Consider the following 24,646-nt stretch of genomic DNA (forward strand, 5'->3'; position numbering starts at 1 on the left):
GGGAGTGTGGTATGGGAGAGGGCGGCAAAAAAAAAAAAAAAAAAAAGGCAGAGCGCAGTGGCTCATGCCTGTAATCCCAGCACTTTGGGAGGTTGAGGCGGGCGAATCACAAGGTCAGGAGTTCGAGACCAACCTGACCAACATGGTGAAACCCTGTGTCTACTAAAAATGCAAAAATTAGCCAGGCATGGTGGCCCGTGCCTGTAATCCCAGCTACTCATGAGGCTGAGGCAGGAGAATTCCTTGAACCCGGGAGGCAGAGGTTGCAGTGAGCCAAGATCCTGCCACTTTACTCCAGCCTGGCCGACAGAGCGAGACTCTGTATCAAAAAAAGAAACCAACTTCAACGTCCTATTTTTTTTTTTTTTTTTTGAGATAGTTTCACTCTTGTTGCCCAGGCTGAAGTGCAGTGGCACAATCTCGGCTCACTGCAAGCTGCGCCTTCCAGGTTCATGCCATTCTCCTGACTCAGCCTTCCAAGCAGCTGGGACTACAGGCACCCACCACCACGCCTGGCTAATTTTTTTTTTTTTTTTTGATACAGAGTCTCACTCTGTCACCCAGGCTGGAGTGCAGTGGCACGATCTAGGCTCACTGCCAGCTCCGCCTCCTGGGTTCACGCCATTCTCCCGCCTCAGCCTCCCGAGTAGCTGGGACTACAGGCACCTGCCACCTCCCCTGGCTAATTTTTTGTATTTTTAGTAGAGACGGGGTTTCACCCTGTTAGCCAGGATGGTCTTGATCTCCTGACCTCGTGATCCGCCCACCTCGACCTCCCAAAGTGCTGGGATTATGGGCTTGAGTCACCGTGCCCAGCCCGGCTAAGTTTTCTTTGTATTTTTAGTAGAGACGGGGTTTCACCATGTTAGCCAGGATGGTCTCGATCTCCTGACCTTGTGATCCACCTGCCTCCACTTCCCAAAGTGCTGAGATTACAGGTGTGAGCCACTGCACCCGGCCTTTTTTTTCTGATAGAGTTTCGCTCTTGTTGCCCAGGCCCAAGTGCAGTGGCGCAATCTCGGCTCACTACAACCTCCACCTCCCAGGTTCAAGCAATTCACCTGCCTCAGCCTCCCAAGTAGCTGGGATTATAGGCATGTGCCATCACGCCCGGCTAATATTTTGTATTTAGGAGAGACGGGGTTTCTCCATGTTAGCTAGGCTAGTCTTGAACTCCTGACTTCAGGTAACACCCACCTCAACCTCCCAAAGTGCTGGGATCCGCGCCCGCCCTCAATGTCCTATTTTTAATATTAAAAGGTATTTCTAATAGTCTGTGCAAAGTGCCAAAGCCATGACACATAGCCTGCCACAAAAGGAGAATATTGTTCAATATTTAGGATAAATGCTTATTTACTCAATGACTTTACAACTTTGACATAGGTTGTATTAAAATTTTCAATAAAATTTTGTTTAGAAAAAAAGAAAAGATGGTGAGAAGTGGGTGGATCTAGGAATATGAAAAGCCAGCACGTTTTGTGGAGGAGGTGAGAATGAGACCATCATCCCTCCAGGGATAGAAAAAAATCATGGTCAGAGGAGATGGAGAAACAGGAAAGGGGCAGACTGGGGATGGCAGAATTGGCTGTTTGGGTTTGTAGAGCAAAGGATGAAGAAAACAGCTACAGAGAGCAGTGACCTTCCTCCCCCATGTCACACACATAGGTGCGTGCACGTGCGCGCGCGCGCACACACACACACACACACACAGAGGCACATGCTTAACCCAAAGGGTCACTGAACTCCAAGTCCAGGTGACGTGGGTTCTAGCCCCAGACCTGCCATTCAGACTCCACGTGTCACAGGGTGGCAGGGTGAGTCATAGAAAGGGAGCTGGGTTCATGGCTAGTTCTGTAAGAATTATGAAGTTCAGCAAGTCACTTCAACTACTAAGCCTGATAAGGAAAATGAGTCAATTTGAACCCTTTTATCGCTAACAGCTTGATTCCAACTCCTAACCCCAGGGTCCAGGAGTAACCCATAGACAAGTGAATGGAGATAAGGAGACAGCTCCGGGAAAAAAAAGCAGGAGGCAAGAGAAGCAGGAGTCTGGGGGAGCTGACTACAGTCATCCGTAATACATCTGGCTGTGTCGGGCAGGTCCTCCTGCCCCAGCCAGAGGAGAGGGCGCTGGGGCCCAGGCGGGCCGAGGCTGAGGCTGAAAGGGCAGACAACGGCAATCTGCACCTGAGGGCTCTGACGGAGGAGAATGCTGAAGCAACACCATTTCCCCTTCATCAGCTCAAGTCTAGGAAAGGGAAGTCAGCAGTCGCCACACCGTATTAGGTCATGACCCTGTCTATCTTCCTATCCCCGTCACCAGCTCCTTCTCCTCCTTCCCGGAGGTCTTCCCCCTTTGGCTCCTCAGAACAGGAAGGCTGCAATTAAGATGAATGAGACTAAGGTGGCAGGGACAGAATCCCCAAAGATGGTGAGAAAGGGTCACTTCCGGATTCCAGGTCTTATGCTGGCGTGGGGGAGAAGCCAGGGTCAGAGAGCTGGAATTCCACTCGCACATCCTTCAGCCCCTCCCTGGAGCTCAGTCTCTCCTTTACGAAAGCTGGGAGGATTCCTTGTGCCCCTCTCTGCAATCATGTACCAATAAGACCACATAAGGCTTTGCATTTCCGGGAGAAACTGGCCTGAGCCTCGTCATCCTCCACCACCACCAGGCAGCTGATGGGAGGCAGGCAGATGACGGTTCATTGCCTCCAGGTGGTAAGTGGGACTCAGCAAATGCGGTGGCGGGGGTGGGGAGGTTAGTGATGATGGTGACTAAAGGAGAGAAGGAAAAGGAGGTTCAGACACTGGAGAGGGCAAGTCTCCCCAAACACTGTGAGGTAGGTCCCCTGAAGGGACGGCACCATGTCTTCCCCCTTCCACCCTAACATGGAAGACGCTCATGGGCACACAGCAGACACTCAGCAACGCCCATAGGCACACAGCAGATGCTCAGCAATGACCATGGAGGAATTCACCAGACCGTTTGCCCCTCTTAAGACCCTGTGAAGAACGATCACTTCCATGGTGCAACCAAGGGCCATGGGAGTGTGTACCCTCCCCCAGCCCCATGACCACCCAGAAGCTTGGGTGGTGACTTGTATCCACTCCCTACCCCCTTCAAGATGCCCCATCCAGCTCTCCAGACATTCCTTTATGCAACAAACATTTATTGAGCATCTGCCTACTTGCTTCAAGCAGGATGATGGGCTAGACACGGAGCATACATAAACGGGCAAGACTCAGTCCCTGGCCACAAGGCCCTCACAGTCCAGTTGGGGAGGCAGACACAAACGTACAAGAAAGTATGGTGCAACAGCAACACTCCAGCAGATGTTATAGTGTGCTACGGGAACCCAGGAGAAAGGGGAGTGATCAATTTTTGGGACGACAAGATGTGGCAGAGGCCTTCACAAAAGTAATGGTGTCTGAGCAGGGTTCTGAGGGATGCATAGGAGTTCTCCGGCAGATGGCTGGGGAAGCTTTCAGGCTGAGGAAATATCTTGAGCAGACATGTAGAGGGACGAAAGACACAGGACAGAAGCGCTGGAGCATGGCTCTGTGAGGGCACGGGTATGAGCCTAGAGGAGCCCTGGAGCTGCCTTTACTTACATGGGTCTGCTCCGGCCCTGGCTCTCGGGAGTCAGGGAAGGGGAATTGCCTAAGTAATAAAGGGGGCTTTTGGGTGGGGTTTCCCACCCAAGTTCAAGATGAGGAGCAGACATCTGTGTTACTGGAGAGCAGTGTGGCCAGGTCAGTCAGGGGCTGGCTTCAGCTGTCGCCAGGCAGGAAACCCGTGCATGCCTGTGTGTACCCTTGGTTGTGTTTTGTCCTGGTCATCAGCCATTTCTTAGGAAAGTTCCTTGTCAAAGCTCCAAGTGTGGCTTGGCTGATCCAAGGGAAAAGGAGACTTAGCTGCAGTTGGGTGGGGAAACCAGAGTGTTCAGAGGCAGTACCAAGGGGTACAGAGCCGGAGCCAAGGCACTTCTGGGCAGCTTCATTGGCCACTGTTCTTGGAACAACTTCCTGAGCCCCTTACCCATCTCGCTTCCCCTCCACACATCAAAGGCAGTTTGGGCGGCTCTGAGAGGAAGCCCTGCACATCCTTCAATCTTGCCAAGGGCAGCACCCTCCCACCAGGGGAGCATCTGCCTTGGTGCGAGGAACCTCTCCTTCTCTCTCAGGGCCCCCCCAGAGGATAGGCAGTGGAGCTGGCCCCTGCGGAGCCCCCTGGAGATGGGCAGGGGCCCAGGGTGGCATAGGCAGGGGGAGGGGCTGTCAAGGCTGGGGAGGGAGCAGGGCCTAGCTGGGACAAGTACAGAGATGTGGGGTGGGGGCAGAAGTGGGAAGGCGGGGAGGATGCCTGGGTGGAGGCCACCTCCTGAGCACCCCTGTCCCCTCGGCCTGGAGACCAGTATCGGCTTCGGAACCTTCGGAGCAGCAGGAGGAATGTGATGACCAGCAGGTCAAAGATGAGCTCAGCCATCTCCACCACAGACAGCACTGAGGAGCCGAACCACAGGCTCCACTGGCTGCCCAGGTTGGACAGGAGGGTGACCATCTGTGAGAGAAGAGGTACACTGACGATGGGACAGAGGGTTCTGGATGGATTCTGGCAGAGGAGCCCCCATTCCTCCTCACCAAGCTGTCTCCCTTCATCCCTGAGGACCCCTGAGTCCTGTCGGCCTCTCAGCAGCCCCCTGGGCTCCTTGTCTCTGCTCCTGGCCAGCGTCACCCAGAGAAAACTGGCAACTGGCCCACAGTCAGGGGCAGCTGAAATGGGGGCATGGCTCAAGCGCCTTCACCTCAGCATCTAGCATGCCTATCCCTCCCACCACCCCCAGAGACCTTATGCCCCGGCCGAGCTCCTTCTTCCAACCCTCCTGACCTCTCCCTTGACCCTCTTCTTTGGTCCCCTGCCTTTGAGACCTAGAGCCTTCTGGCCCACAGACAACCTTTTGGTTTCCCCTGACAGCTGCCCTGCTAAGTAAGACCCTCAGAGCATCACAGGCTCCATCCAGGCACGACCTACCGTGACAGAGGGAGACTCAGAATTGGTTTTGTAGTTCAGCTCCTTGAAGAAGATGTTGACTTTGGCCACTCCATTTCTTAGGTGTGGGGCAGAGGGTGGGAAGAAATGGTAGAGGATGAACTTCCTGGACCTTCCTCTAATCAACCATATCGATCCCTCTTCCTAGGTCTATTTTCCCTCCCAAAGATTCCTTTCTTGTGGCTGGGACCAGGGCGGGACTCACCTCTTGTTGTTGATGGTGTAGTTGTTCTGTCGCGATAGCATCTCGAAGACCCATTCCTAGGAAAGAATGGGGCTGTCATCAAGGTCCATACGCTTCAGGCTTACAGGGATAGGTTGTGTCAAACACACTCATACACAAAATACCCAGAGAAGGCCACAGCATTACACGGGCATACACATCCCCCACCCGTCGCTTCCCCACACTCTACCTGGGATGTCACCGAGGGCCATCGTGAGTAACCAGCCGAGAGCTGGTAGCTGGTCACACTGGGGATGGAGAAAGGTGTTCAGTGTTGGGGCAGAGCTCTCCCACTCGAAGGCTTGGCTGGGTAACCTGTATTCTACCCAACCTGCACCCGGGGAAGGGGACACTAACCTGCATGGCTTCCGGCACTTGGTGAAACAGCCCAGGTGGTCTGAGGAGAAGTCAGCCTGGAGCTTATAGTAGCAGTAGCCTGTGGGTACAGAGAGATGCCTGTTCTCCTAGGGCACCTCAACTTTCTCTACCCCACACCCAAGAGGTCTCCCAAGATCCCTGGGTACCCACTTTACAAGAGCACTATTTAGCATTATAATGATGTCCTGTGAGTGGCAGTACCAAGAAGTACCAAATGTTTAAGAAATTAAGCTAGGCCAGGGACAGTGGCTCAGCTCTTTGGGAGGCTGAGGTGGGAGGGTCGTTTGAGGCCAGGAGTTCAAGGTTGCAAGTGAGCTATGAGTGTGCCTTTGTACTCCAACCCTGGCAACAGAGTGAGACCTTGTCTCTAAAAAAAAATTTTTAAATAAATTAATTTTTTTTCTTTTTTTTAGACGGAGTCTCGCTCTGTTGCCCAGGCTAGAGTACAGTGGCATGATCGCGGCTTACTGCAAGTTCCGCCTCCCGGGTTCACGCCATTCTCCTGCCTCAGCCTCCCAAGTAGCTGGGACTACAGGGGCCCACCACTATGCCCGGCTAATTTTTTTGTATTTTTAGTAGAGACAGGGTTTCTCTGTGTTAGCCAGGATGGTCTCGATCTCAAGACCTCGTGATCCACCCGCCTTGGCCTCCCAAAGTGCTGGTATTACAGGCGTGAGCCACCGCACCCGGCCTAAAAAATAAATTAATAAAGAAAGAAAATAAACTAAGTCAGGGGAAAAACAAAACAAAACAGGATACACCAGTATAAGGAAATACACACTATGGACAAAAACTTAAACGCCATAAAGAAAAATGGGAACAATAATTGTATAAGAATAAGGGAACTATGCCACAATAAGATAACACTTCATGCCCATTAAGATGTCTATTATTTAAAAAAAGACAATATGCCAGGCGCGGTGGCTCGTGCCTGTAATACCAACACTATGGAAGGCTGAGGCAGGTGGATCACCTGAGCTCAGGAATTCGAGACCAGCCTGGCCAACATGGTGAAATCCAGTCTCTACTGAAAATACAAAAATTAGCCAGGTGTGGTGGTGCACACCTGTAATCCCAGCTACTTGGGAGGCTGAGGCAGGAGAATTGCTTGAACCCAGGAGGTGGAGGTTGTAGTGAGCCAAGATTGTGCCACTGCACTGAAGCCTGGGCAACAGAGTGAGAGTCTTCTCAAAAATTAAATTAAATTAAATTTAAATTTAAAAAGACGATAACAAGAACTGGCAGGATATAGAGAAACTGAAAACCTCATATACGGCTGCTAGGGATGTACAATGGTGATGTCACTTTGGAAAACAGCCTGGCAGCTCCTCAAAAAATGTTAAACATAGATTACCGTATGACCCAGCAATTCCGCTCCTAGGTATATACGCAAAAAAATGGAAAACACGTGTCCACACAAAAACTTGTACACAAATGCTCACAGCAGCATTATTCACAGTAACCAAAAAGTGGCAACAACACAAATGTCCACTAACTGATAAACGGGTAAACAAAGTGTGGTCTATCCATACAAGGGAGTGTTGTTATTCAGCCATATAAAGGAATGAGGCACTGCTATTGCTACAATATGGATGAAACTTGAAAATATTATGCTAAGTGAAATAAGGCAGACACGAAGGTCGCACACTCTAAGATTCCGTCTGTATGAAAGATTCAGAATGGCCGGGCATGGTGGCTCACACCTGTAATTCCAGCACTTTGGGAGGCCGAGGCAGGTGGATCACCTGAGGTCAGGAGTTCAAGACCAGCCTGACCAATATGGTGAAACCCCCTCTCTACTAAAAAATATAAAAATTAGCCGGGCGTGGTGGCATGCGCCTGTAGTCCCAGGTACTTGGGAGGCTGAGACAGGAGAATTGTTTGAACCTGAGAGGTGGAGGTTGCAGTGAGCCGAGACTGCGCCACTGCACTCCATTCTGGGCGACAGTGGGAGATTCTGTCTCTGAAAAAAAAAAAAAAAGATTCAGAATAGGCAAATCCATAGAGAAAGAAAGAATCGTGGTTGCCCAAGGGCTGGCAGTGGTGGAAGAGGGGAGGGAAGCTTGGGATTTGCTAATGAGTACAAGGTTTATCTATTTATTTTTTTGAGACAGGGTCTCACTCCATCACCCAGGCTGGAGTGCAGTGGCCTGATCATGGCTCACTACAGCCTCGACCTCCTGGGCTCAGGTGATTCTCCCACCTCAGCCTCCCAAGTGACTGGGACTATAGGTGTGCACCACCATGCCCAGCTAATTTTTGTAAAGACAGGGTTTCACCATGTTGCCCAGGTTGGTGTCGAACTCCTGGGCTCAAGTGATCTGCCCACCTTGGCCTCTCAAAATGCTGGGATTACAGGCATGAACCACCATGCCCGGCCTGAGTGAGTACAAGGTTTCTTTTGGGAACACTAAAAATATTCCAAAATTGATGGTGGTGATGATTGCACAACTCTGGGACTATACTGAAAACCTAAAACTAAAAACTAAAATTTGACTAAAATGAAGCTGTACGCTTTAAATGAGTGAATCCTATGGGATATAAATTATCTCAATAAAGCTATTACCAAAAAAAAAAAAAAAAAAGAATAATGGAACTGCAGATTCCCCTCCTCCCCTATTTCCCAAATTCTAAGTAAGGTTATTTTGTCATTATTGCTACTTTTACTTCCTCAGTCCGAAGTCCTTCTTCATTTCTGACCCAAATCCCTACCAGGGTTGGAGATCTTTGGAAGAAGGGGAAGCAGCTGGTCCTCTTCTCCGGGGAAGTAAGCCCTAGGAAATGCAGCAGACTGTGTTTTTAGCCTTACTTCCTCTCTCATCCTCACAACTTCTCAGCAATCAATATTGTTATTTTTCACTCACAGATGTGCAAACCCACGACGTAGAAATAATTATTTGAGGGGAGGGAGAAATCCCGGGTGGCATCCCCTCTGTCCCGGTCCTGTATACCCTGGGACATGTCACATCCTCCCCCTGGACCTCAATTTGCTCATCTGAGAAAGGAGGTGAGGCCAGATGGCCTTTGGGTTTCCCCCAGTTCTGATGTGCTACACTCCTCTAAGGTCAGAGAGACAGGAACCAGGAGGCCACGACTGGAAAGTCCAGGCAGAAGAGAACTGCGGAGCCAGCCCAGGGAAGGACAGAAGTGGAAAAGTCACCACAGACAGGAACAAGGTAGGGATGGACGCTGAACTCTGGGGTGAGACAATCCGCTGCCTTTGAGGCCTCCGTGTCTCCAGTGTCCGCTACCATGTCACCTCCCGGGATGGCCCTCGGCCCACCCTGTGGGACAGCTGGGCCCAGGGGAGAGCCCTGGGAGGAGGAACTGCAGGGGGAACAGGCTGGTTGTGCTGGGGAAGAGCATGCACTCCAGGAATGCAAACCCTTGCAGCTTCCATATTTTATTTTTGTGATTTTCTTTCTCTCTCAGCTTCCTGGCACACAACTTCCCTGCCAAACAGCTCAGCTGTAGTCCAAAGGAAAGAGATTTGTCTACTCCTACACCAGGATAAGGAGGAGATTCCAAGGTGCTTCAAACTTTATTGATTGTGCCCTTGTTCAGGTAAAAAAAAAAAAAAAAAATCTTAAATAAGCAGGTCCAATATACATATTTGATTTATAAATTACATACCTCTACTGTTGAATGGATACAGTACGTCCATTCTAAAGCACATAAGATGGAAAATGTGAAGGAACGAGACGGACCCATGTAACTTCTAATATTTTCTTCCTGCGCCCCAGGGAAGTGTTGTGTACCCCACCCAGCCCCTCCGGAGCCTGCCCAGCTAAGCACCCTGGGCACTGAGCAGGGAAGCTGCGGGCAGAGCGTGCACGGAAACCTCAGCAGCCAGTGAGGAACGGCTGGAGGTTTTCTCGCACCCTGGGCACTGAGCAGGGAAGCTGCGGGCAGAGCGTGCACGGAAACCTCAGCAGCCAGTGAGGAACGGCTGGAGGTTTTCTCGGGTGCTCTTCTTCCTTCTGCTGCAGGTTGTTTTAAATGGGACAGTTCCTTGACAAACACACAAAGGCCAAAACAGAGAGACGGCAACACTGAGAGGGAGGAAAGAAACAGAAGAGAGAGGGAGGCCGAGGCGGGCGGATCATGAGGTCAGGCGATCGAGACCATCCTGGCTAACACAGTGAAACCCAGTCTCTACTAAAAATACAAAAAAATTAGCCAGGCATGGTGGCGGGCGCCTGTAGTCCCAGCTACTTGGGAGGCTGAGGCAGGAGAATGGCGTGAACCCGGGAGGCGGAGCTTGCAGTGAGCTGAGATTGCACCACTGCACTCCAGCCTGGGTGACAGAGCGAGACTCCGTCTCAAAAAAAAAAAAAAAAAAAGAGAGAGAGAGAGACTGAGGGTGAGGGAAACTGACAGAGGCAGAGACTAAAGGCTGAAAAACAAGAGCAAGGGAGGATTCATCCCAGCAGGTAGGATGTGATCCCAGCCAGAAGTCATCCCCACAAACAGGGGACTGACAGGAAGAAGCGCCTCAGTGAGTACTGGGGTCAGCAGGGCAGGGCAGGGACTCCCTGGAGTCTCACCCCAGGAACTGTGCTTCCTGTAGTCACAGTACTCCTCGTTCTGCGGCCGCGGATAGAAGATGTAGGCACAGCCACACTCCTTGATCATGTTCTCCTGGAAGCAGGAGTGAATACACACCTGGAAGGGAGGAGGGTGGAGAGGAGAGGGAGTTCGGGACTGAACTCAGCAGTTCTCTGCACAGAGCCTCCATCCTCTTTCCACCACCCCCCAGTTTCCCTCTCTCTCACACACACACAATCCCTCCAGCTTTGCAGGACCAGCCAGGGCAGGCCTGGGAGTGGCTGCCACAGAATCAGGTTGGGCCTCACCTGCTGCGTGTACTTTGAAGGGTAAAGGTTCTTGACAGGGACATCACTGCCATTCTTGGTGCAGTCGCCATAGTCGCCCCCAAGTCTGTCCAGGGCTTCCTATGAACCCACATACACCAAGAGATCAGAGGACAGAGCAAGTGCCTCCGGGTTCTCTCCCTTCCCTCAGTTCCTGGTTGTATCTCACACCGGCCAGGCCCTCCTACCAGCCTCACCCTCTCAATACATGCCTCCAGCCACCTCATGCCTACCCACTGCTCGTTTCAAGGCCACTGGGCCCAGAGCATCCCCAGAAATCGTAAGCATACCCTGAATGCCTTCTCAGCATTTGTCCCCCAAGGTCCACCCTGCAGGGCCTTACTTCCCAGTGCCAACCCCTCTGCCCCTTGTTCCTGCTCCTGAAGACCTCCACATGCTCAAGGCCCACCCTACACGCTCTCCCTCCGCAGCCTGCCATGCCTCCCCCCTGCCCCTCTGCAATCTGAGGCTCTCCTTCCAGGCCTCCCAGTCAGCATCCTTGCCTTCCTCATGCTGATGGAGGTCTCCACGCCAGGCCGCAAGTTAAAGCCACCATCATCCATAAAGGCAGGTTCATCCTGCCCGTGCACCATTACCCGGGCCCCAGTCACTGTGGACAGCAGGGGAATGAAGTCATTCTGCTCTGTGCGCAGCATCAGGGACAGACCTAGGGGTGCAGAGAGAGCAGAGTTGGCAGAGGCGGGAATCCTGGAGAAGAGTTAGAAGATGGAAATCCACTCTCCTTTCCTTGCCCAGTCTCCAACACTGCAAGAGGAGCAAGTTCAGGAAGACCCACAAAGGGACCTGGCAACCCATGGGCTGGAATCTGGAGGCACGAGGAAGACCTGGGACAGGATTCCTCTCATGCCTGGAACGGACTATGTGGCACCTGTTGGGGAGAGAGAGCACAGGGGACCCCTCCCAGCAGTTCTAGGAGGTGAGCTCAAGGTAAGTACACGGGAGTGGCTGAGGCAGGGGGCGCCATGGAGCAAGCGGGGAGTTGCTCACCGTTGTTGACTCCAGGCATGGAAGACATCCAGAGGTTAGAGCTGTTCTTGTCATTGAAAGTATAGCAGTTTCCATACACTGGGTGGTGGAAGTGAGAGTAATTCCTTATCAGGAAAGAGAGAGTAGGGTCAGAGAGGAAAGTGTAGGTGGTCCAGGGAGCAGGGAGATGAGGCAGAGAGAATTCTCCACTCCCTTAAACTCCTACAGGACTTGGGCTTTCAGAGTCGTTTGTTTCCTGATCACCTACCATGTGCTGGCACAATGCTGAGAGCTTTACTCACACTCCCTCAGTCACTCCAACCAACAGCCGGTGAGAGTCTCATCCTCATATCACAGAGGAGGAAGCTAAGGCTCAGAGAGCTCCAACAGCCGGCCCAAGGTCCCATTGCGATGATGAGCCTGGGGGTTCACACCTTAGGTCATCTACCTTCTAGCCCAGGCTCCTCTCACCAGGCCATCTAGGCTCACCGGCCTTGACTTCCGTGCTGCCTTGTAACTTCTCTCTTGTTGCACTACAAAGATTCTTGCATGTCCCTAACTGCCCATGTGTCTAAATGTTAGTTCCCCATTGAATCATGAGCTCCTTGATAACAGCAGCCACATCTCATTCATCTCTGTGTCATCTCTAGGTTAGCTGCATAGTTCCTGTCATCTAGGAGATAGAGGAGATGATTAATAAATAGTTGTTGAGTGAGGAATGAACGAATGAATGAATGAATGAATGAAGTGGGGAGGTGGAGGGGAGCAGGGTTAAAGGAGAAAGTGTGAGCAGTGGTGAGCACGGAGCTGACGGGAGGACGATCAGTACCAAGTGCTTCCGGGCAGCCTCTTGCATCGGCATGTCTCAGAACGGTAGGTCCAAAACTCATCTGTGACAGGTGTGGGGACAGAGAGAAAGCAATCACAGAGGCATCACAGCTGCAGTAGGACTGTAATTTCACAGCAAACCACAGGTTCCAGAACAGGGAGCCTGTGTGGGGTAAAGCACAGCACGTGTGCCACACAGCGCAGAGAGTATCTGTGTTCTGCTACCCTGCCATCTTGGAGCTAATGACGGGAGCAGGGCAAAGAGGGAAAGGGGCCAGTGAGCAGCAGAGGAGGAATAAAGAGAAGAGGGAGAAGAGGCTGGCCAGAGATAAGGAGTGGGGTTCTGGTTGTACGGCCTTGAGCAAATGATTGTTTCTAAGCTTATTCTCCTCCTCTGTAAAATGTAGGATGGTTCTGTGAAATGAGGAGATTGGAACCAGATGATCCGGGATATTCCATTGGCCCTTGAAGAACACAGGCACAGAGGCATGACATACTGGTGCCCATTCTAGGAGGTACTGGGAAGTCAGCACTTCTAGAGCCCAGACTAGATGCAGGGAAGGACTGAAGGAGAGGCTACAGAAGTGGCCAGTCCTGAAGGCTGGAGAGCCCTTTGCACACAGAGAGGGGACAAGCACAATGTGGTGGGTGCCGCCCCCATGGAAAGCAGGCACAGGTTCGATCAGCAGGTGAGGTGGAGCAACATGGATGGATTTTAAAGCATAGAGCTTTGTTGAATTAAATAAATAAAAAGTGGCGGGGCATAGTGGCTCACACCTGTAATTCCAACACTTTGGGAGGAGGCTGAGGCGGGTGGATCAGTTGAAGTCAGAAGTCCGAGACCAGCCTGGCCAACATGGTGAAACCCCGTCTCTACCAAAAATACAAAAATTAGCCAGGTGTGGTGGCGGGCGTCTATTACCTCAGCTACTCAGGAGGCTGAGGCAGAAGAATCGCTTGAACTTGGGAGGTTCAGTGAACTGAGATTGCACCACTGCACTCTACAGTGAGACTCTGTCTCAAAAAAAAAAAAAAAAGTAAGAGGTGAAATGGGATCTATAACACAGTACCATTTATGTAAATTAAATACAGATTTTGCAAAAACACATAGAGATACACACTAAGCACATTAACATAGTGGCCTATGAGAATCAGTATAATGTGGTGGTTAAGAGCACAGACTCAGCCGGCCGCGGTGGCTCATGCCTATAATCTCAGAACTTTGGGAGGCCGAGGCGGGTGGGGTCACCTGAGGTCAGGAGTTTGAGACCAGCCTGGCCAACATGGTGAAACCCCATCTCTACTAAAAATACAAAATTAGCCGGGCATAGTGGTGCATGCCTGTAATCCCAGCTATTCAGAAGGCTGAGGCAGGAGAATCACTTGAACTTGGGAGGCAGAGGTTGTGGTGAGCTGAGATTGCGCCATTGCACTCCAGCCTGGCCAGTAAAAGCGAAACTCCATCTCCAAAAAAAAAAAAAAAAGAGCACAGACTCCAGAATTAAATTCCTTGTATTTGAATCCTGGGGTTCTAACAAGTATTAGATGTGGGACCAAACAAGTTACTTACTTAATCTGTACCTCAGTTTCCTCAGCTGTAAAATGGGGATAATAAAAATATCAACCTCACAGGGGTGTCGAGCATGAAATTATGCTTAGAATGGTGTTTAGCCTTAGTAAGAGCTGTATTAGCTCACTAGCACAATTACAGGGATTCATTAAGATGGCTAAAGTCGAAAACACAGAAAACAACATGAGGAGGATGTAGAGAATTTAGAATCTTCATACATTGCTGGGCCGGGCGCGGTGGCTCAAGCCTGTAATCCCAGCACTTTGGGAGGCTGAGACAGGCAGATCATGAGGTCAGGAGATCGAGACCATCCTGGCTAACACGGTGAAACCCCGTCTCCACTAAAAATACAAAAAACTAGTCCGGGCGTGGTGGCGGGCGCCTGTAGTCCCAGCTACTTGGGAGGCTGAGGCAGGACAATGGCATGAACCCGGGAGCCGAGATCACGCCACTGCACTCCAGCCTGGGTGACAGAGCAAGACTCCGTCTCGAAAAAAAAAAAAAAAAAAAAGAATCTTCATACATTGCTGTTGGGAACGTTAAATGGTACAGCCGTTTGGAAAAGTCTCGCAGTTCCTCAGAATGTTAAATATAGAGTTACCACATGACCCCACAGTTCCACTCGTAGGTGAACACCCAAGAGAAATACAAACATAGATCCATACAAAAACATGTACAGGAACGTTCACAGCAGCATTATTCATAATAGCCAAAAAGTAGAAACAATCCAAATGTCCATCAACTGAGAATGGATAAGCAAAAATGTGGGCCGGGTGTGGTGGCTCACGCCTATAATCCCAGCACTTTGGGAGGCCAAGGCAGGAGAATGGCTTGAGCTCAGGAGTTAGAGATCAGCCTGGGCAACATAGTGAGAGCTAGTCTCCACTAAAATTAAAAAAAAAACAGCTGGGCATGGTGGCCTGAGCCTGTAGTCCCAGCTACTTGGGAGGCTGAATCAGGAAGACCGTTTCAGCCCAGGAAATCAAGGCTGCGGTGAGGTCTGATCATGCCACTGTACTCCAGCCTGAGTGACTGAGTGAGAACCTGTCTCAAAAAAAAAAAAGTGGTATATCTACACAATGTAATAGTATTCAGCCATAAAAATGAAGTTCTGATCCAGCTACAACATGGATAAGTTTTGAAAACATTATGCTAAGTGAAAGAGGCCACTCACAAAAGGCCACATATTGTAAGATTCCATTTATGTGAAACGTCCACCATAGGCAATCCATAGAGACAGAAAGCAGAAGAGTGGCTCTCAGGGCTTGGAGGAGGGGAGAAAATGGGGAAGAACTGCTAATGGGTACAGGGTTTCTTTCTGGGGTGAGGAAAATGTTCTAAAAACAAGTCGTGGTGGCCGGGCACGGTGGCTTACGCCTGTAATCCCAGCACTTTGGGAGGCTGAGGTGGGCGGATCACAAGGTCAGGAGATCGAAATCATTCTGGCTAACACGGTGAAACCCCGTCTCCACTAAAAATACAAAAAATTAGCAGGGCGTGGTGGTGGGCGCCCGTAGTCCCAGCTACTCGGGAGGCTGAGGCAGGAGAATGGCGTGAACCCGGGAGGCGGAGCTTGCAGTGAGCCGAGATCGCGCCACTGTACTCCAGCCTGGGCGACGGAGCGAGGCTCTGTCTCAAAAAAAAAAAAAAAAAAACCAGGTCGTGGTAATGGTTACACAACTCCAAATATACTAAAAATCACTAAATTATACATATTAAAAGGATACATTTATGGTAAGTAAATTATATGTCAATAAAAGTGTTATTTAAAAAAGATTACAGGGTAGGGGAAAAGGGTGTAGTTACGGGGGAGGAGAGTGGTGAGAAAGCTATGCTAAGGAGCTCCAGCTTGATGCTGGAGGCCATGAGAGACACTGAAGGATTTTAAACAGCAGGATATAGTTTGGATGTTCGTCTCCTCCAAATCTCATGTTGAAATGTGATCCCCAATGTTGGAGGGGATCCTAGTGGGAGGTGTTTGGGTCACAGGGGCGGGCCCCTCTTGAATGGCTTGGTGCCCTCCTTGCAGTAATGAGTGAATTCTCACACTATTAATTAGTTCAAGAGCCTGGTCTCTCTCTCTTGCCCCCTCTCCTCCCCTTCCACCATGGGTAAAAGTTTCCTGAGTCCTCCCAGAAGCTGAGCAGATGCTGGTGCCATGCTTGTACCATCTGCAGAACCCTCAGCCAATTAAACCTCTTTTCTTTATAAATTACCCAGACTCAGATATTCCTTTTTTTTTTTTTTTCCAGACGGAGTCTTGCTCTGTTGCCCAGGCTGGAGTGCAGTGGTGCGATCTCAGCTCACTGCAACCTCCACCTCTTGGGTTCAAGCGATCCTCCTGGCTCAGCCTCCTGAGTAGCTGAGGCCACAGGTGCGTACCACCACACCTGGCTAATTTTTATATTTTCAGTAGACACGGGGTTTCACCACATTGGTGGGGCTGATCTCTAACTCCTGACCTCAGGTGATCCGCCCATCTCGGTCTCCCAAAGTACTGGGATTACAGGCTGGAGCCACCACGCCCAGTGAGATATTCCTTTATAGCAACACAAAATGGGCTAACACACAGGACTAACTGGAATAGTGACGTGTGGTGACGTGAAGTAAGGATGAAGTACAAAGATTCCTGTGGTTGCAGAAGGAAGGGATGATTTGGAGGTAGAAGAACACAGTAGGGTGGAGGGGTGGGTATAACAACCCAAGCGAGAAATGAGGCTCTGAGCTGACCTAAGTGCCTAAGTGCCAAGACAAAGATGAACCATGGACTTTCTGTTGATGGGGAGGCAGGCACACAGAGCAAAGGGAGGGCAGCGGATGAGGGCATAGGAAAAGCACAGGTGCCCGAGTAATGGTTAGATGATCCTGGTGGCAGGTGTGGGCTGACTCAGGCTTAGGCGTTGCTACCATCTTACTTCCCAGCTGGTAGTTTCTGTCCTTAAACAAACAAAAAGGCTAAAGACGGAACAAAATCGTGTACTGGCAGAGTGTGTGTGAAGGGTGAGAAGTGACACCGTGCCCTGTGGCCATTCTTCAGCAACAGGGGAGGGAACGCCCCCTGTAGAGTGGAGCCAGGCGGAGGCAGGGAGATGGCTCCGGAAAATCAATGAGCAGGAGAAGGAGGAGGCAGGGCAGGAGGGGGCCAGAGGTTATAGAAGGGGACCCCCCTTGCCTCAGCCTCTCCCAGCCATCAGAGAACCTGCAGCTGCTATGAGCTCACTGCAAGGACATTATAACAGGGGTCCTCAAAGAATGAATGCCCGAGGGGCGGTGGGGTGGGAAGAATCCGTAGCCAGGGCCGGCCCATTCCCAGGGGCAAGTCACTTCACCTGTTTGAGTACAAGAGTAATGAAACCCATCATTTACCACGGTCTGTAATGTAAAGTGCCCTCATGTTTGTATCTCGCACTTGCTGCAGCTCTTGAGATGAGTGTTATCGTCGTCATCTTCACCACTTGAGTAAAAGCGCCAAAGGGGCACGAATTATATAGTTTTTCCTTTGATGTAGCCCAAATGCCTAGAACAGTGACTGGCACATAGCCCAGATAGTCAAAACTATTTGTTGAATGAATATTGAACGAATCTCATTTTTTGTTTTACTTCCATTTTGCAATCAAAGAAATAGGCTCTGAAGAATGATATGATACGTCCAGAGTCACCTGGCCAGCAACTGACAGAGCTAGAGTGGGAGTCCCTCAACCCATGCAACTCCACCTCACTACTACTGCCAGCCTCAGCTCCGGGAGCAGAGTATGGGACAGACGACCTCCTAGGCCCTTTTGAGCTTTGATGCTAGGGAGAAAAGGGCCTTAGAAAGACCAAGACCCTGGCCAGGCGCGGTGGCTCACGCCTGTAATCCCAGCACTTTGGGAGGCCAAGACGGGCAGATCACCTGAGGTCGGGAGTTGGAGACCAGCCTGACCAACATGGAGAAACCCCGTCTCTACTAAAAATACAAAAAAATTAGCCAGGCGTGGTGGCGGATGACTGTAATCCCAGCTACTCGAACCCGGGAGGTGGAGGTTGCAGTGAGCCGAGATCACGCCATTGCACTCCAGCCTGAGGAACAAGAGTGAAACTCCATCTCAAAAAAAAAAATAAGACCCAAGACCCATGCTGCCAGCCTTTGGTTTCTCAAAGCCCCAGTCTTCCCAAGTTATCCTGTGAGGCCACTTCCCTCAGATCCAGCAGTGCAGGGAGCAGCAGGAGTTCACAGGGCACTCTGGGGCAGGGTGTGGGCCCGAAGCCAGTGCTTCCCCCTGGCCTGCCGGCACTGGCATTTTTTTAGTCAACAAGCATTTCCTGGGCCCTGCCCATGCAGGGCGTGAGGCTGACCCAGGGAAGGGGACCCTGAGGAGAGCAAGGAGCCAGGCAAGACTGACTCACGCCTGGTTGCAGGAGACCTGGTTGAAGCGGCAGGCGAAGATGAAGTTGCCCAGTGTGTCCTCCTCCAGGGATGGCAGAGTCTCTGGCAGCCTCGACAGGATGTTGATGTAGTGGAAGCGGTACCACTCCCTCACTGCATCCACCCCTGATGAGTATGTCTGGTAGAAGCAGTCTGATTTGTTCTGGTTGCACTGGACACAGAGACCAGAGTCAGAGGGGAAACGCAGCCGTGGATAAGCCCCTTGGCAGGGCCAGGGGCCAAGAATGAGTGATCTGGGGTTCTGAGGACTGATGGACGGGGTCGGAAGCCAGGAGCGGGGAAAGACAGAAGTGGAAGAGAAGCAGAAGTCCCCAGGAGCATGGACCAGGAGAGCATGGGATTAAGGGAGTTGCCGGCCAGGAAGGAGACCAGCAGCTCCACACACACGGTTTGGGTTCATTTATACCTCCCCTGCTGGGGGGGCGCAGGGAGGAGCAAGACTTTCCCTCCCATTTCACTGATGGGAAGACTGAGGGATCAACCGATTTGTTCCAGCAAGAGCTGGGACTAGAACTCTAGTCCCCAGCCCACTCTTACTAGTGGGAACCTCCCTATCTCCTTTCCTTGGGTCCTCCCTCCCTCCCTCCTTCCCTCCCTCCCTCTTTCTCTCTCTCTCTTTTTCTTTTCTTTTCTTTTCTTTCTTTCTTTTTCTTTCTCTCTCTCTCTCTCTTTCTTTCTCTCTCTCTCTCTTTTTTTTTTTTGGCAGACAGGGGCTCATTCTGTCACTCAGGCTGGAGTGCAGTGGTGTGATCAAGGCTCACTGCAGTCTCCATCTCCCGAGTTCAAGTGATTCTCCCATCTCAGCCTCCTGAGTAGCTGGTATTACAGGCTTGTGCCACCACACAGGTTACTTTTTGTATTTTTTTGTAGAGATGGGGTTTCACTATGTTGCCCAGGCTGGTCTACAACTCCTGTGCTCAGGTGATCTGCACGCCTTGGCCTCCCAAGTGCTAGGATTACAGGTGGGAGTCACCAAGCCCAGCCTCATTTTATATTAAAAAAAAAAAAAAATTTGGGCCAGGTGCGGTGGCTCACTCCTGTAATAGGGCACTTCAGGAGGCCGAGGCGGGTGGATCACCTGAGGTCAGGAGTTCCAGACCAGCCTGACCAACATGGAGAAACCCTGTCTCTACTAAAAATATAAAAAATTAGCCAGGCATGGTGGTGCATGACTGTAATCCCAGCTGCTCAGGATGGAGGCAGGAGAATCGCTTGCACACGGGAGGTAGAGGTTGCAGTGAGCCGAGATCACGCCATTGCACTCCAACCTGGGCAATAAAAGCGAAACTCCGTCTCAAAAAAAAAATTAAGTTTCCTTTTTTTTGTTTGTTTTTTGAGATGGAGTCTTGCTCTGTCGCCTAGGCTGAAGGGCAGTGGCTCGATCTCGGCTCACTGCAACCTCTGTCTCCTGGGTTCAAGCGATTCTCCTGGCTCAGTTTCCCGAGTAGCTGGGATTACAGGTGCGTGCCACCAAGCCCGGCTAATTTTTGTATTTTTAGTAGAGATGGGGTTTCACCACGTTGGCCAGGCTGGTCTTGAATTCCTGACCTCAGGTGATCCACCCGCCTCGGCCTCCCAAAGTGCTGGGATCACAGGCATGAGCCATCGCGCCCAGCTAAGTTTCCTTTTTTTATTGTCTCCTTCTTCTCTATCTTGGGCTGTTAGCCCAGTTCTCCATCACGCTGGAGGGTCCCAAGTGTGTCCCACTAGTGGGGACTGGAATTCAGAAAGTTGCATTTTCCTTCCTGAATCAAGGACCAGAAACAGTAAAACAATAATAATAATAATAATAATAATAATAAAAGTGCATTTTCCATAAATTTGACTTCCTACGCCTGAAACGTTTCTACACAGGACCCCAGGGAAGAGGCTCCAAAAGCTGGGGCACCAACAGGTGTTATTTTAATTATCTAGTTGTTATGTGTATTTATTTACTTATTGTTTTGCCCGCGAGCCCACCAGGCCCCGTGTGGTGTCGGTGGGCTGCGCAGGCGGGTCCGGAAAGGAGCGGAGCCCACGGGAGGGCGGGGCCAGGGGAGGGCGAGGGGCGGGGCGGGCCCCTCGGCGCTGCGGGCCTCACCAGCTGGAAACCGATCTTCCAGTCCTTCCAGTCCACTTGGGGGTTGTTGTCCCGCACGCTGGAGGCGGCGCTACGGGCTTGACGGGCCCCGTGAAGCGGGGACGGGACCCTCAGGCGCTGCAAGGGGTGCGGCAGAGTGCCCCGCAGGTCGCGACGGCCGCGGGAGCCGGCCACGAGGGTGGCGGAGGAGTCGTATTTGTACAGGTCAAAGAGCGTCTGCTGTGTGATGCGGTCCAGCTCCTCCAGCTCCTCTTTAATTTCCGGATACCTGAAGGGGCGAGGGGAAAAGGGTCAGGCCAGGGGCCCTGGCGCGAGTGTCTGGCCCCTCCGCGGGTCAGGATCCTCATCTGTGCCCCAGGAGGCGGGTCCATCCCGGAGAAGCCTGGGCGGGGCTGGGGTCGTCGTGGCGCCTCCCGGCCGTCCGGTGGTGAAGGGTAAACAGGTGTGTCCGCCGGGAGCCCGGCCGGGACGGCAGTTACTGCGGACTGTTTATTGAAGGAGAGAGGCAGGAGGCGCCTGTCGTCTGTGGGGCGCTCTCCTCCCCCTCGCCCGGACCTAGAAGGGAACCCGGAACTTGTCTGCCCTTTCCCAAGCAGGAGAAGAGTGGGGGCCTCGGCCTTGGCGTGACCGCGGTGCCCAGGTCATCCGGCCCTGATCCTCTCAGGGGAGTGGCCTTTCGGCATGCCGCTTGGCACCTAAATCAAGAGTTCACAACTGCACTTTTAGAATCTCCAACTGTAAAAATACAGGATGCCGCACCCACCCCGCCTCCCTCCTCCAAAGACTGTTCTAATGTGTTTCGGGTGCGGCCCAAACACCATAAATTAAACACAGCTCACTGTAAATCCCTACATTCCTTCTTAATGCAGTTCCTATTACCATCTCCATCATGAAAGTCCAGAGTAGCAGGGCCTTAGGGATGTAATCTACCAAAACACAACAAATATAGAACTAATAAACTGAACAAGGTCGCAGGGTGCAAAATAAATACACAACAAAAATTAATCGCATTTAGGCCGGGTGCGGTGGCTCACGCCTGTAATCCCAGCACTTTGGGAGGCCGAGGTGGGCAGATCACGAGGTCAGAAGATCAAGACCACCCTGGCTAACACGGTGAAACCCCGTCTCTACTAAAAAAAATACAAAAAATTAGCCGGGCGTGGTGCCGGGCACCTGTAGTCCCAGCTACTCGGGAGACTGAGGCAGGAGAATGGCGTGAACCCCGGAGGCGGAGCTTGCAGTGAGCCGAGATCGCACCCCTGCACTCCAGCCTGGGCGACAGAGCGAGACTCCATCTCAAAAAAAAAAAAAAAAAAAAATTGCATTTCCGTCTCAAAAAAAATAATTAATTGCATTTCTACATGCTGGCAACAAAAAAACTGGAAAACCAGAAATACAACAGCAATATTAAATAACAGAAACAACATCAAATACATAGAAATAAATGTAACAAAAGATGTGCAAGACTGAAAAATATGTTGAAATCCCAGCTGAAATACATCCAAGTTCAGAATAAGTGGAGAGATATATATGTGTATATATATGGATTCAACACAATCCCTATCAAAACTCCAGCTTTTTTTTTTTTTTTGGACAGGATCTCATTCTGTCACCCAAGCTGGAGTGCAGTGACACAATCACGGCTCACTGCAGCCTCCTCCTGGGCTCAAGCAATCCTCCCACCTCAGCCTCCCTAGTAGCTGGGACTACAAGTGTGCCACCACACCAAGCTCATTTTTGTATTTTTTTGTAGCGAGGGGGTTTCACCACGTTGCCCAGGCTGGACTCCAACTCCTGAGCCCAAGCAATCACCAGCCTCAACCTCCTAAAGTGCTGGGACTGCAGGCGTGAGTCACTGCACCCGGCCCCAGCAGATATTTTTAAAGAAACTGACAGACTGGTTCTAAGACTTATCTGGAAATGCAAACAATCTAGAATAGCCAGAAAATTTTAGAAAAGAAGAGCCCAGCTGGAAAATGTATTCCTCCTGACCTTAGTATTTACTATAAAGCCACAGTAATCAAAACAATGTGGTTCTTCGTAAGGAGAGACAATAGATCAATGGAACAGAATAGAGTCCTGAAATAAACTCACGCATAGATGGTCAATTGATTTTTGACCAAAACACCGATTCAATTCAGTGGAGAAAATAAAATTTGTGAGCAGATTCTGCTAGAACAACTGAATACTGTACTGGAAAAAAAAAAAAAAAAAAGACCCTCAATTTCTACCTTATACTATACAGGCAAAAGTTAATTCAAGATGGATCATAACCTAAACATGAAATTCAGAACCATGAACACTCTAGAAGATGGAAGATATCTTCCTGACCTTGGGGTAGGCAAAATTCTCTTGTAAGAAAAATATCTAACAAATAATCCCTACAACGACCCTATGTAGTAGGCACTTTATGAACAGACCTACCGTTTTTTGTTGTTTTTTTTTTTTAACAAGACAGAGTCTCGCTCGGTCACCCAGGCTGGATGGAGTGCAGTGGCACAATCACGGCTCACAAGCTCTGCCTCCCGGGTTCACACCATTCTCCTGCCTCAGCCTCCCGAGTAGCTGGGACTACACAGGCCCCCGCCACCACGCCCGGCTAATTTTTTGTATTTTTTTAAGTAGAGATGGGGTTTCACCGTGTTAGCCAGAATGATTTCGATCTCCTGACCTTGTGATCCGCCTACCTCAGCCTCCCAAAGTGCTGGGATTACAGGCGTGTGAGCCACCGCGCCCAGCCGAACAGACCTACATTTTTTAAAGATTCTGACCCTGTACACAGCTAGTGAGAATATAAAATGATACAATCACTTTGGAAAACAATCTGGAAGTTCTTCAAAAAGTTAGATATAGAGTTACCATATAACCCATCCATTCCACTCCTAAGAGAATGAAAGCATATGCCCCCCGCCCACACACACACAAATGTGCACAAATGTTCATACCAGTATTATTCCTAATAGCCAAAAAGTAGAAATAAGCCAAATGTCCATCAATTTATGAAAGTATAAATAAAATGTGGTACATCCATACACTGGAATAATATTTGGCAAATAAAAAGGAATTAAGTGATTTATGCTACAACATGGATGATGCTTGAAAACATTATACTAAATGAAAGAAGCCACTCACAGAAGACGACATATAGCATGATTCTAATTATAGGAAATGTCCAGAATAAGCAAATCTATAGACAGAAAGTAGACTAGTGGTTGCACAGGGCTAGGGGTTAGGTAGATGGGAGGGAAAGATGAATGCCTGTTAAAGGGTACGGGGTTTCTTTTGGGGGTGATGAAAATGTTCTAAAATTGATTGTACTAATAATTGCACAATTCTGTGAAATATATTAAAAACGATTGAATTTTAAGTGGGTAAATTGTATGGTGTGTGAATTACATCTCAATAAAGCTGTTTTTTAAAGGAAAAATACCTAATGAAAAGATCATCTTGATATATAAAGAATTCTTGTAGGCCAGGCACGGTGGCTCAAGCCTGTAATCCCAGCACTTTGGGAGGCTGAGAGGGGCAGATCATGAGGTCAGGAGATTGAGACCATCCTGGCTAACATGGTGAAACCCCGTCTCTACAAAAAAAATACAAAAAAGTAGCCGGGGGAGATGGCGGGCACCTGTAGTCCCAGCTACTCAGGAGGCTGAGGCAGGAGAACATGTGAAACTCGAGTAAGGGAGCTTGCAGTGAGCCGAGATCCGCCAATACCCAGCTCTGGGCTTACAGAGCTTAGACTCCATTCAAAAATTTTGTAAATTAACAATTAAAAATTTTAATGACCAAAAGCATACATACAAATGGTCACTGTTACACTCAGAAAAGTTACTCAACATAATTAGTCCTCAGGGAAATGCTAATTTAAATCCACATAAGGTACCATTAGAAAGCAAATTAAAAGACTGACATAAGTGCTTGATGAGGATGTAGAGAGCAATTGGAATTCTTCTAAGCTGCCAGATAGGAGCACAAAATGAACTCACTGCTTTGGAGGACCCAGTTAGTAGTTTGCTTATAATTTAAACATGCATATCTACCTTATGACCCAGTAATTTCATTTCTTCGAATATTTTACCAGATCCACCTCCCCTAGCTACTACACAAGAGCAAGAAAAACATGAAGATTTGTACCCCTGAGGCTGGGTGCAGTGGCTCACACCTGTAATCCCAGCCCTTTGGGAGGGCCAAGGCTGGGTGGGATCACCTGGGAGGTCAAGAGTTCGA

The 24,646-nt window shown here is 50.2% G+C and overlaps 1 protein-coding gene and 1 long non-coding RNA gene across 7 annotated transcripts in view; one reads left to right on the plus strand and one right to left on the minus strand.

Annotated features, from left to right (window-relative positions):
- Positions 1–3,149: 3,149 nt before the first annotated feature.
- Positions 3,150–24,646, minus strand: part of LOC101014444 (amiloride-sensitive sodium channel subunit alpha) — a 34,697-nt gene continuing 13,200 nt past the window's right edge. For 5 of the 6 annotated variants that reach the window (XM_021921938.2, XM_021921940.2, XM_021921941.2 and 2 more), the window contains 11 exons: positions 20,417–20,684; positions 18,297–18,487; positions 11,534–11,637; positions 11,029–11,192; positions 10,508–10,606; positions 10,199–10,316; positions 5,631–5,709; positions 5,464–5,521; positions 5,256–5,311; positions 5,033–5,108; positions 3,150–4,561 (listed from right to left, as the gene is read on the minus strand). In XM_021921938.2, coding sequence (XP_021777630.1) covers positions 4,181–4,561; positions 5,033–5,108; positions 5,256–5,311; positions 5,464–5,521; positions 5,631–5,709; positions 10,199–10,316; positions 10,508–10,606; positions 11,029–11,192; positions 11,534–11,637; positions 18,297–18,487; positions 20,417–20,684 — 1,594 coding nt within the window. In that variant the 3' untranslated portion in view covers positions 3,150–4,180. The remainder of the gene's footprint in view (positions 4,562–5,032; positions 5,109–5,255; positions 5,312–5,463; positions 5,522–5,630; positions 5,710–10,198; positions 10,317–10,507; positions 10,607–11,028; positions 11,193–11,533; positions 11,638–18,296; positions 18,488–20,416; positions 20,685–24,646) is intronic. The other variant, XM_021921937.2, reaches the window with a different exon arrangement.
- Positions 8,632–9,216, plus strand: LOC110740636. Its single transcript, XR_002515500.2, has 2 exons — positions 8,632–8,827; positions 9,084–9,216. It is a non-coding gene; the product is annotated as an uncharacterized LOC110740636 (long non-coding RNA).

Source organism: Papio anubis, chromosome 9 (assembly GCF_008728515.1).
Source record: "Papio anubis isolate 15944 chromosome 9, Panubis1.0, whole genome shotgun sequence".
In the NCBI taxonomy this organism is placed as follows: Eukaryota; Metazoa; Chordata; class Mammalia; order Primates; family Cercopithecidae; genus Papio; species Papio anubis.